At 37.5% G+C, this 12,143-nt stretch overlaps 1 protein-coding gene across 3 annotated transcripts; it reads left to right on the top strand.

The window, feature by feature from the left end:
• The first annotated feature begins 296 nt into the window (after window positions 1–296).
• Window positions 297–10,534, top strand: LOC123766429 (DET1- and DDB1-associated protein 1). Of its 3 annotated transcripts, none has more exons than XM_045755532.2 (4): window positions 297–444; window positions 3,738–3,876; window positions 5,997–6,055; window positions 8,389–10,534. In XM_045755532.2, exons 1-4 carry the CDS (start codon window positions 442–444, stop codon window positions 8,491–8,493), a joined length of 306 nt encoding a protein of 101 aa, XP_045611488.1. In that variant the 5' UTR covers window positions 297–441; the 3' UTR covers window positions 8,494–10,534. The 3 variants fall into 3 exon arrangements, with proteins under 3 accessions (XP_045611488.1, XP_045611486.1, XP_045611487.1); XM_045755530.2 differs by lacking the exon at window positions 297–444 and adding an exon at window positions 591–791; XM_045755531.2 differs by lacking the exon at window positions 297–444 and adding an exon at window positions 635–816.
• Window positions 10,535–12,143: the final 1,609 nt, after the last annotated feature.

The following is a 12,143-nucleotide window of genomic DNA, read 5'->3' as shown; positions in this document are numbered from 1 at the left end:
CAATCATATCAATGACTTTTTCATACTTTAATTTAAACTGCATTGCATTCCTGTTGAAATTATGGATTATTTATATGCGTGTTTTGTTTACTACGCAAAAGACATGTGGGTAATTTAGAACGTACTTCCATAAACTGAGGCTGGTAATTGGCGGAAAATAAAAGTTGGTGTGAGGGTCAAGGCGTCGAGGGTCAATATTCACCTTTCTGTTTTCACAGAATCCTTCGAATCCCACACCAAGACTTCATATTGTCAAAATCCCCTGAAACAAATAAAAATGTTCGTCTTTTTATATATGTTATCGTTAAAATGTCCTACGATAGAGTAAATTAGTATTTAAGTAAATTAGTTTGTACCCGTTTTCGGCAGAAATAGTTAAAAAGAGTTAAAAGGAGCAAGTTAGAGCCAGCGCGAACAAACTCCTCCAAGACGATCAACAACATGGTAAGTCTCCTGAGGTCTGAGGAATATTATATATTTCCCAGTGTTAGGCGGCAGCGGGCTCTCGACAATATATTATATACCCAGCACAAGAGCTTGTGCCTTCATGCCATGGAGAGTAATGTGTGAGGGTGAGGCAGGAAGGTGGAAATAGAGGCGTAGTGTGACCACTCCCCCGTGCAGCAGCGCCTGCAGGCTACTGTGTTCGCCATGGCCACAAACCCATTGATTGCCATGGTCGAGTAATCATGTGCCGGGCCTCTCCTAGGGGCCGAGGGCTCGCTTCTCGAGAGAACTGCAACTATGTGGGCCACAGAAGCTGTTGCTCCAACTGTCGAGTCACAGCACAAGTTTGTTTGTTGTTTATGTGAAGTTGTATGTAGTGTTTTTATTGTTTTCTTTGTTCTTTGATTATTTAGACTGAAAGGATTGGAATTAAAATAAAATATTTGTATAAGAGATGAAGTTTATTGTACTGTATTTTGATTGGGCGCCAATCCTTAATTGTAGCCTCTGTTCACCCAACGCTATAATGGGTACCTGGTTGTTAAACGATTTGGTGGGTCGTATTCCGGGGAAAATCAGGGTTAAGGACCTGCCCGAAACGCTGTGCATGCTGGTGTCTTTACAAGAATGTAACAACTCTTGTATATAAAAATATATAATATTTTAAGCAAAGATTCACACATATACTCATTCCTGTTTACATATCAGTTTTGAAATTTCAGTTTCATATGGTTTGCAAATATACATGCAGTGGATAGTTGTATTGTAATATATTCGAGAACAATATTACTTTGCTGTTTACTGTAGTCACTGAAATGCACGATGTTTTGGGCAAACGAAGCTAACAAAATGGTACTGTAAAACAGGTTGTTATTTTATACACAAGGCATTTCATATAGCCTACAGGTTGTTTTGTCAATATATTATAATACTGGTTAACAGAATTTGTTGTAACTTTTGTACATCCACGGGCACAATGGAATAGGTCAGGCATATGTTAGATGTATACACATTCCATATTATGATGGATGCTAAATTATTGCACATGCCAGGTTAGATTAGGTCTAGACAAAAATTGTGACCTGTATCTTTGCAGACATTTCCGTTGTGAACAGAGCATAACCACATTAAATGAACAAACCATAACCACATTAAATGAACAAACCATAACCACATTAAATGAACAAACCATAACCACATTAAATGAACAAACCATAACCACATTAAATGAACAAACCATAACCACATTAAGTGGATATTGTGTACTGGTAGATTTGGGTAGATAAGGTTTGCCTAGTTCACGGGTAAAAAGAGGGTTGATCTCGTTTGTGTACTGTTTTCAAACATGACGTCAAATGGGTGCAGATGAGAAGCCGGTCGGCCGAGCGGACAGCACGCTGGACTTGTGATCCTGTGGGCCTGGGTTCGATCCCAGGCGCCGGCGAGAAACAATGGGCAGAGTTTCTTTCACCCTGTGCCCCTGTTGCCTAGTAGTAAAATAGGTACCTGGGTGTTAGTCAGCTGGCCTCCACCCCCAGCTGCTTCCTGGGGGAGGCCTGGTCGAGGACTGGGCCGCGGGGACACTAAAAAGCCCCGAAATCATCTCAAGATAACCTCAAGATAACAGAACTCAGACTCCACACAAGAATTACCCGTTAACTATCGCATAAGAATGATATTGTATATTCATTTACAAGAAGATACATGGGTTTTTGTAAAACAATGTGTATATACAATACATTCATATTGGTACTGTACGGTTGATAGTTATCATTTAACCCTTAAGCCACTAAGGGCCTTTTGGCCTTCAACACCCACAGGCGCAAAAAAAAAAATCCAAAAAATTCCTTCGTCTTATAAAAGTGTTCATTTGTGTTCCCTGATCACGGGGAAAAAAAATCGTAGGTGGTATATTTTGGCCGTAATAGGGCGGGGAAGTCTGGCAAAAAAGAGGCATTGACAGCAGGCACCAGAGGAGGTCTGCTTCGCCCCAGCTGTCAGGCAGGAGTTGCCACAAAGATATTATTACCTAATTTACCTAATTATTTCAGTGTCTCTGGGATTTTTTTTCAATAATAATATTCAATAGTGTGTTTTGTGATATATTTATATAATGAAATGTGTGAATCATCGCTGTACTCAAAATTATGGTGTGCATATTAGTAATTCAATTACAGTATTATATTCATAAAACAATAAACCAAAACAGTTTTGCTGTTATTACACTATATACACAGGCTATGTATAAGTATCTGCATGTTTTGTTCACCATAACGAACCACTAAGTTGGTATTATGAGTAAAAAAAAAACGAAGAGTGACCATCACTCACCAGCTAGCCAGCCACTCGCCACCACTTCCTTACTCGCCAACATACTCCTCCCACCATACTGTTTTTGCTTTTATTCACAATACACAGACGTTATATATAAGTATCTACATGTTTTGTTCACCATAACTGTACATCTAAGCTTGTATGATGATTTTAGGCAATAAGAGATGTAGCTACACACACACAGTCAGCTGGTGGATGCCTTCCTCACTGGTTCAAGGCCAGACACACTAATATTTCTCCTCCAACAGTACTGTTTGTGGTGTTATTACACTATATACACACATTAAATATATATATATAGGTATCTACATGTTTTATTCAACATAACTGCACAAATAAGCTGGTATGGTGCCCAAAGACCATAATGGCCACCAATACACAACATGACATGTCATGCAGATGACGCCACCTTCCTCGCCAAAATTGTCGAGTGATGTTACAGGTTGGGAATACTGTATCAATGTCAGTTTGCAAGCTGCCAAGATGTAAAAAATGAGATAGAAGATGAAGAAGATGGAGAAAATGAGGGGTATATTTGAGAATGTATAAACCGAACTGGTAAGGCGTGAAAGTGCGAATAAGTATTGTACATAAAAATCTAAATTGATATTATAAATCATAGAATATGGTAATAGAATATTATGGTAATAATTCAGTTATGGTAGTACTGTACTGCACTGTAATAGGTGCAGTATACTGTACTATAAACAGTATTGTAATGTTTGACTTACATAGATTGTTTATTGAATACAACAAAATTACCAGAATTTTGAAAGTGTAAAATAATAACATTGTTATTATGGCAAATTATGAACATTGTTGGTTAACTGTGTATTAGTCAGCAATCAAGTGAATCAGAATTTATTCCATTTTGAATTTTCATCACTTGTTAAATGTACTGTAGTATTCCTTTATGTAAAAGTCATTAGTTCTGATATGCATAATTTCTTTTAAAGGCTTCCTCATTCCTGAAAGGACTCCCAGTTTACAATGAGCAAAATTTCAGTAGGTTCCAGGGGGACCCTAGTGGGCGAACCTCCTACAAGAAGCCACCAGTTTATCTGCCAACTAAAGATAATCCAAGCTCTCAAGAAAGTAAGTCCCATTAAAGCAGTAGTAGTAGTAGTAGTAGTAGGCATCCATCAGTCTCAGGAGACTATGGAGTTGCACTCTGATGTCGGCCTGGTCTGGAGTGGCCTCACCAGGGCGCAAAGCCAGGGTAGGTTGATTCGGGGGAGAAGCTGTTACCCAGGCAGCAGGTTCCCCCTCTCCACGGCGCTGAAAGTCTCCAATGGAAAGGCATACGCCAATACGATTGGTTCCAGCGCCGTCGCAGGAACTGAGAGTTCCGGTGTATACAGTATAGTACAGTATACAGTATGCATATTGTCAATTATGTTCATCTTGTCGTATGTTTTTCCTTCTACAGTAAGATATTGTGTGTGCAGTACTGTATATCATCTACTATATTGTGATTGTGTCATCCCAGTAGAAATTGTAATTCATAATGCATTTTTCTTTAGTGCAGGGCTTGAATCCTAATACAGTAGGCTACTGAGTAAGCATGTTACAGTGTTAAGAAAATTAAGTTTGTACAGAATGTTTTGTACTCTAGAATACAGCATGGAGGGTAATTTATGTCATTTTGTTAAATTAGAGTAAGGGATTGAGCTGTTTTAACTAATGTAATTTTAATTGATAGTCCTATTTGTACAATACATTATATCATATAGAAATATAACCAAGAATGAAATCCATAAAATGCTGAAATAATCATATACTGTATCTAAGTTCCATTATTCTTCTGCTCCCTGAGGTATATTGAGGCAGGAAGATGTCTATATGGCACTAACAGATGACATAACATACTAACATATATCATATTTCATACATACATATGACTAACATAAGACATTTGCCACAGTGCTTAAAACATTCCCGTGGGATCATTTAGGGTCCTTGAGAGTAGCTGGCACAAGATATATCCAGCCAGGATAACAGGTGTTCAGAAGGGGAGCCGGTCGGCTGAGTGGACAGCACGCTGGGCTTGTGATCCTGTGGTCCTGGGTTCGATCCCAGGCGCCGGCAAGAAACAATGGGCAGTTTCTTTCACCCTATGCCCCTGTTACCTAGCAGTAAAATAGGTACCTGGGTGTTAGTCAGCTGTCATGGGCTGGTTCCTGGGGTTGGAGGCCTGGTCGAGGACCGGACCGCGGGGACACTAAAAACCCCGAAATCATCTCAAGATAACCTCAAGATAAGGGTCTGTTCTTAAGCTCAAGCTAACAGAACTGCTGTGATGTCATGTATGTTGCCTTCAATAGGATGGTTTTATTATCCCTGTAGCTAACATTCTTGAATGCCTGCTTCACCTCACTACCACCAGGTGGCAGTACCATTAACACAAGGCTGACCTTTGCTAACCCTCACATTTACCCGTACTGCTCTGGCAGCTCCCAGACAGTGACTATTAAATATGTATAATTGAATAAGTACTGACCTGTTCTAGTTTCTGAGGGAATCTGAATTTTGGGGGGCATTTGTCAGGTTAGCTAAGCATGTTAGCTAAGATATGTATTATCAGATGTTTTAGATGAGTCACCAATGTGCAACCTAAACATCAGAAAATGAAGAAACAAAAACGTTTCGGTTCATCCTGGACCATTATCAAGTCGTGTTGGTAATGCTCCAAGATGGGACCGAAATGTCATAATTTTACAGTACAGTATCTGATCCACAACTTCTTTCACCATGAAGCTTTCCTTGTCGATCACAGACCAAGTGCTTGGCTGTTTGCCTTACACTTTCACTATCATTAGTACACTAATGTCTGTAATGTTTGCTCATTACACTCTTCCCCTTGCAATTATATAAAATTACATTTTTTCAGATTGTTTACAATAGCATTTCTTTCCGATGCCTCATGGCAAATTCTCAACAACCATTCCTTAACCCTTTCTCCATGCAATATATAATATTTCATATACAATACCTCACTGATACCTGCAACACCCACATTTCTGTTTTTGCACTTAGGAAAATGTCTTTTCATTGTATGTATCTGATGATATTTTGTGCTACACTCATCTCATTCAAAGTAAACCAGTCATGTTTGCACTTTTGTTCATGAATTCCAACTTTCGAACTTTCAAACTATTATTTCCACAACATATCTGAATGCTTAAGTTATGATACTTTCCTATTTATATTTACAGTTGTGACTGAGAAGACAAATATCCTCCTGCGGTACTTGCACCAACAATGGGAAAAGAAGGTAATTCTTGCTATATGTGCTTGCCTGTGTCTGTAGGGAAAGGGATGTGAAATAGCTCCTTCACTCTTGGCTATTAGGTACCTGGATACAATTGTATCTTCCTTTTTTCTAATGCTCATGTGTCATATCTGTTCTTATAGTGGTAAATGGAAGTGACTACTTCTACCTGTGCTCTTAGTTCATTCCACTTGCTTTCCACCTGTCTTAGATAGAAATACAGGCCCCAACCCACCGTCAGACCAACTCGGCTTTGAACTGAACAGGCAATTATACGGTGCAGTATCTAAATTAAGGGTTAATCCATCATACCTCATAAAATTCTCTAGTTAAGTTAAAAAATACAGTACTGTCTTGTTTAGAAGAAATAATGAAATAATAATTGAGTACGTACCAAGGATCGAAATGTTGCTCTAAGTACGGTCTTGGGATGATCCTTCTACAAAGGATTTGTGTAGAGATGCTGAAGGTACCTTAGCCGACTCTTCTTGCATACTACAGTGACCACCATAACCACCATTGTCACCTCCTCATCAACAATCCCCACAATATTCTAACCCACCTGACTTTGCAGAAGCAGATATATTTAACTTTGCTCATAACAGTGCCTGTACAGTACTTAATGTAGTACAGTACCTGTAATCATTGCATACCCTGTACGCATTAGTTACTCAATTCTAAGTATGTATAGCTTTCTCTATCAAAGCTGGCCCGGGTCAAGCCTAGTTATTGACATTTTCCGTGACTTAAAATGTATTTACAGTACTGTATTTTGTTATTTCATAATATATGAATTAAAAGATGAGGTGTTCTATAAAATGACACTGGAATGGGCATTGTATGTAAGAGCTTATAAATTTATGTTGTATGGGCTGACATTGTGTTGAGTGTATGTAATATCCACAGAGACATTACAAATGTACCAGTAAAATGGTTGTGTCCAGAGTTTTGTCGTGTATCCAAGGCTTTGGATACCTTAGCGCCAGGCTTTTGATGGCAAGACATATCACCCAAAGCAGGGTGTGTCAGTACTCTTTATAGGTGGTTTATGTATTGTTTGGTGACGTCAATTATGTTTTTTCTTCCCATGCATCTGGAGACGAACAATTGCAAACCCATGTTCCGTGACTTATTACTGAGAACCAATGACCGTTAAGGACTGAAATAAATTTATAAGCTAGCATGGTGTGCTTGACAGATGCTGGTGGCATTTTCAATTGATTTAGATACAGTACCATAGAATGTTTTTGTATTGAAGGGCAGAAATGGAAAGGATTTCTCTACCAGTTTCTGGATATCCCTTTATTATCCATTCTGTATTATTCTAGGTATCTACCCTGATGTCATTGTGCAGTTTAAGGGCCTGATATCAAAGGAAAAAATTAAAAGCAACCCCCCTTAAATTCGACAATAAAAAATAGCTTTCTTTTAATTATCACACTGAATCCAGGAGAAGTTAACATTGCAATATTTATTCATTCAGGTGTTTGAGAGAGATTTTTCATGCTTCAAAATGTTTTTGAAGTACTGTACAGTATATTCAAAACGTTCTTGGTATTTTTCTGGTTTCATTCTATGTATTGGTGCAGGTGCTGTAGGTTATAGGCACTGTTATCCAGAGATCTGCAAATTTACCCAGTTGTTTTCACCTGACTATTACTGTACAAGTAACTGTTACTGTTTTCACCTGACTGCAATGTGTTCCACTGCCTATAATAGGGCTATCTTCTCTAGGGCTGAAACCTATTGCCAAACAAAAATTAAAACAAATCACGTTTACCACATGAGCATGCTGGACAATGAGTTTGAGTTTGTGTGGAATCAATGAGTTGTTTTAAACAAAATGATGTCTTGATTATATGGGTCTTGTGGTTACAGGCCCACTTGGTACCAAGGCATTTCCATTACATTAAGGCATTTGTAATTTTGTTATTTTTTATACCACAATTTTTGGGGTTTTCATTAATGCAAATGATAGAACACATGTTTGTGGATCACTTGAATTTATGTTTATCAAACAAATTTACCACACATACAAATACGGATTATGCAGCTTTCTTTCATTTGTCCACGCATTTATTACAGTTCATTGAAGTATAACTGGATCATAACCATTCTATTACACCTGGATTTCCATTGAAACAGGTTCTATTCAAGTAGATACCACTGTATGTTGCACATGTCAGCAGAGTTGAACAAATTATACAGGTGTTGTACTGTATTACAGTACAATATTATACTTAAGTTTTTTTTTTGGTTACCACATTAAGTGGTAAGTTTGTCTTGCTCATTTTATGTAAATGTAATATTAAAAGACTCTTGGCTATATTTTTCAGTGTCCAAAAAAGAAACGCGAGACAGGTTCTGGTAGCAATGAAGAGGAAGCTCCCCGTAATAAACGACCTCGTTTAGAACCTGGCCCCTCGTCCGACTCTCCATAGCCACAACCACTCCTTCCTCTAGCAGTCAATCACATTTGCCATTAAATAAGCCAGGATTATGTGGACTCCATGTGTTTATGTTTATTGAACCTGTTTCAAGACCCATTGGGGCTAATAGTCATAATCATTCCTGAGGTGGAGTTGTTATGCTTGGAGGTAATCCTATTAATTCTGGTTTGTCTGTTTTTAATAAACAAATAAATGAATTAAATTCATAAATCGGAAAGATGCACTGTATACTTGAACATGTAGATGCGATTAATTATGAATATTTGGGTCCATAATTTTAGTGGCTTTTATATGTAAAAACAAAAGAGAAAAAAAATTGAGGAGGCCGTAGTTCAATGGTATCCTTCTATAACGCTAAGATTGTAATGATATTATAGTGTAAGATATATTTTTGAAGATTGACTGTGTCTTCCTTAACTGTCAACTGGATCATTTTTGTAATGTAGTTTTTTTGCCGTCTAAGCCAAATTGTTATTTCTCTTTTGTTGCATTGGAAGGTACATATTGTTACTGAGAATCTTGATGTTCAATAATGGAGGCATTATCTAGCAGGTGCCAATAGCTTCAATGAATACCTCGTAAAGAGATAAGCAGATTAGCTTTATTGAAACATTTGTGTGTTGTAGTCCATTTCATCAGAAATATAGTTCACATTCAGTAATGCTTTGTGTTTGAAAACAAATAATTTTCCTGAATGAAGTAAAGAAAATGGTTTAAGACCATTTCTATTTAATTGCATTAATTTTTTGTTGCTCATGTTACTTTTTTTTTTATTAATGGATACATTCATCCTTGATTTTGTTTATTATAATCTAGAATGGATAAGTGGGGGAGATGAATTTGGCACTGATTGAGACTGTATACAAGTTGCTGCTCAACTCGGAACAAGAATATTATAGAAATTAATTGTCCGGTAATATTGAATGTTAAATTTTTAATACAGTATAGGTGTCTATTACCACAGTAAATTTTTTAAGTTTTATGCCATGAATACCTTTTTGATATAAAAGCAAGTTTGGCTTTTGTGGTTGTCATATTTGCTATTGCAGGATTTTATACAGTTTCGATCAGGAACTATATTTTTGCTACTCTTAGTAATGTTTGATGGTAATATATTCTCATACCATAGCTGCTACAGAGTGGGAAACATGTTGAAAATATAAGCTTAATATTTTTAATTGATTATATATAAATATATATAATTTTTTTTCTTTTTTTTTTTTTGTTTGGTAGGAAGCTGTCAAAGTACAGAGTTTATAAGGAAACTTGAGAGGAGCTTACCCATATCATTTTGTACAAGTAACATACTGTACAATTAATATGCAGATCTTTGGAAAATTATGCATGCCTTCAGTTGTTTGAAACCCACATGGCATTGTCTAGTGAGTGTGGGAAGAGTGGAGAGTATTTTATGTAACCGATTGTTTCAACCACTACATGTTTGTTCGTTTTTGACTTTCTAGATACTGTTCATAATAATGTCTGCATCTGAGCCTGGATATGAATAGTGGAAGTTGTAGTCTTATAATGTACCACAAGGTGATAAATAAGACAAGTCTCTAGTCAGATGAGAATATGATGAGTTTGTGAGATACAAGGGTAAACATTTGCACGTTGAAAACTGCATCAGATTTGTGAAAGATTTTATTCACGTTACTTTGCAAGATTTATTTTTAATATTTTTTTTTTTTTTTTAATTACATGTTTGTTGTTAGAGAGACATACATTTTACATACTCATTATCTATTGTGATCATGTTTGATAACCAGAAGAGTAATTTATTTAATGATCTATTAATTTATCAAGAAATTGGTTCTATTCAATGCCTTGTATTATTTTGATAATAATATCAAGAAAATGATACCAAGGAGATGGAGATGGAAATTTTTAAGTAAATAATCATTGCACATGAAAATATAGATGAAGGTTTTCAGTACTTCATATTCATCTCATACATCTGAAAGTCATAGCTGTATTGCACATATATAGTGATGACAGCGCAGAAATCTAATAAGAAAACAAGCAAAATAAATGTTGTTTTACTTGACCCATCAAGAGTCTTCCTTCAGTGTAGGCAACTTTGTTGCTGCCAGAGGTAACTAGGTTATTGTGCACCCCATACTTTTCAGTGAGAGGTAGCGCCAAAAAATTGCAAAGGACACAGATCTTAATCAGACCTTGGTAGATGTAGTTTGACGTTTGCTTCTACCATTTCTCTGCACATTGTGCAGAATAACATCGTTGAAAAGCAGAGGTGCAATAGGTACTATTGAGAGAGAATTCGACATCAGAGGCCGGAGACTTCAACACTTCCACTACACAAGGGGGGGGGGTGCTACATAGCCTTCCCAGTTTGGTGCCTTCTTTTGATAATTACTTACCATAAAGGGCATAACTGGCCGACCCTCACAGTGTTCAAGAGAGAACTCTTATAAACACCTTCAAAAGATACCTGATTAACCAGGCAGTGATTCATATGTCAGGCTGCGAGCAGCTGCATCCAACAGCCTGGTTGACCATACCATCAACCAGGAGGCCTGGTCAGAGACCGGGCTGCTGGGACTTTGACCTCTGGAAACACTGCAAGGTAACCTTGTTTTTAATTTGAGTATAATACAAACTTATTGTACAAATTACAAATTTATTTTGATGAGGTAATGTAGATGGGATCTTTAATGGTATGACTGTTATAGAATATTTGACTTGTGTGATTATGCATTCACAACAACAAAGGAAAGTGGAGGAGTGCACTAAGCCCATGCAAGGTAAGGTAATTATGTGGAGAAAGGACTAAACCAGTATGACTATGTAGCACTTGGAAGGGATATGAGAACAAGGCGTTTGGACAGGACGGCATTAAGGAATGTTGTTCAACCACTTGGACCATTGGGGGATCCAATGATGACCTGCAAGAAGCTAGGGAGTGACCTGCAAGAAGCTAGGGAGGCCGTCGCTGTGTCGATCAGTCCAACTGGTTGGATCTGAAAGGCCACTCCTATTTATACCCAACCAAACTCATTGGCATGTACTAGTACACTACATAGACCCTTGACTTTAAACAATCTAATAACCCCACGTCTATGCTGTTGCCTATACTGTGATCTGCTCCATCAATATTCCCTCTTTCCGAACCAATATTTAAAGGTTTTCAGATACAGTATATCAAACAAAAAACAGGAAAAAGACTGGCTCATTGGAAAATGAGACTGGGCCAGGTAGCTGAATGTGACACAGAAATGGGTTACAATTTGAATGGGTAATTTGTACTTAGAGAAGAACTTTACATTTTCCCTCTCCCTCCACCTCCCTTGGTCATTCCCTCCACCTCCTTTGGTCATTCCCTCCACCTCCCTTGGTCATTCCCTCCACCTCCCTTGGTCATTCCCTCCACCTCCCTTGGTCATTACCCTCTCCCTCCACCTCCCACTGACGAATTTGTTCGAACCACAACGCTATAAATGCTTCACCCACGTACTATAAATACAAATAATCGCCAACAGAACCTAATTAAACACCTAACCTAACCGGTGCCTAAATATGTACAATATGCTAATATAAAATAATATTAATTTATATATGATAAAATTCCTGGTTTGAATGAACAAGTTAAAATTTATGAATGCGTCTGTGGGGTCGACCGC

This window comes from Procambarus clarkii, chromosome 62 (assembly GCF_040958095.1).
Source record: "Procambarus clarkii isolate CNS0578487 chromosome 62, FALCON_Pclarkii_2.0, whole genome shotgun sequence".
NCBI lineage: Eukaryota > Metazoa > Arthropoda > Malacostraca > Decapoda > Cambaridae > Procambarus > Procambarus clarkii.
The sequence above is the reverse complement of the archived record's forward strand: the minus strand, read 5'-3'. Positions and strand labels throughout refer to the sequence as shown.

Bases quoted from the DNA above. Each gene is read 5' to 3' on its own strand.
- LOC123766429 (XM_045755530.2), top strand. From the start codon at position 690: ATGTGCCGGGCCTCTCCTAGGGGCCGAGGGCTCGCTTCTCGAGAGAAC. The intron at 792-3,737 runs GTTTGTTTGTTG...TTTCTTTTAAAG, and splicing joins ACTGTCGAGTCACAGCACAA to GCTTCCTCATTCCTGAAAGG. The intron at 6,056-8,388 runs GTAATTCTTGCT...TATATTTTTCAG, and splicing joins ACCAACAATGGGAAAAGAAG to TGTCCAAAAAAGAAACGCGA.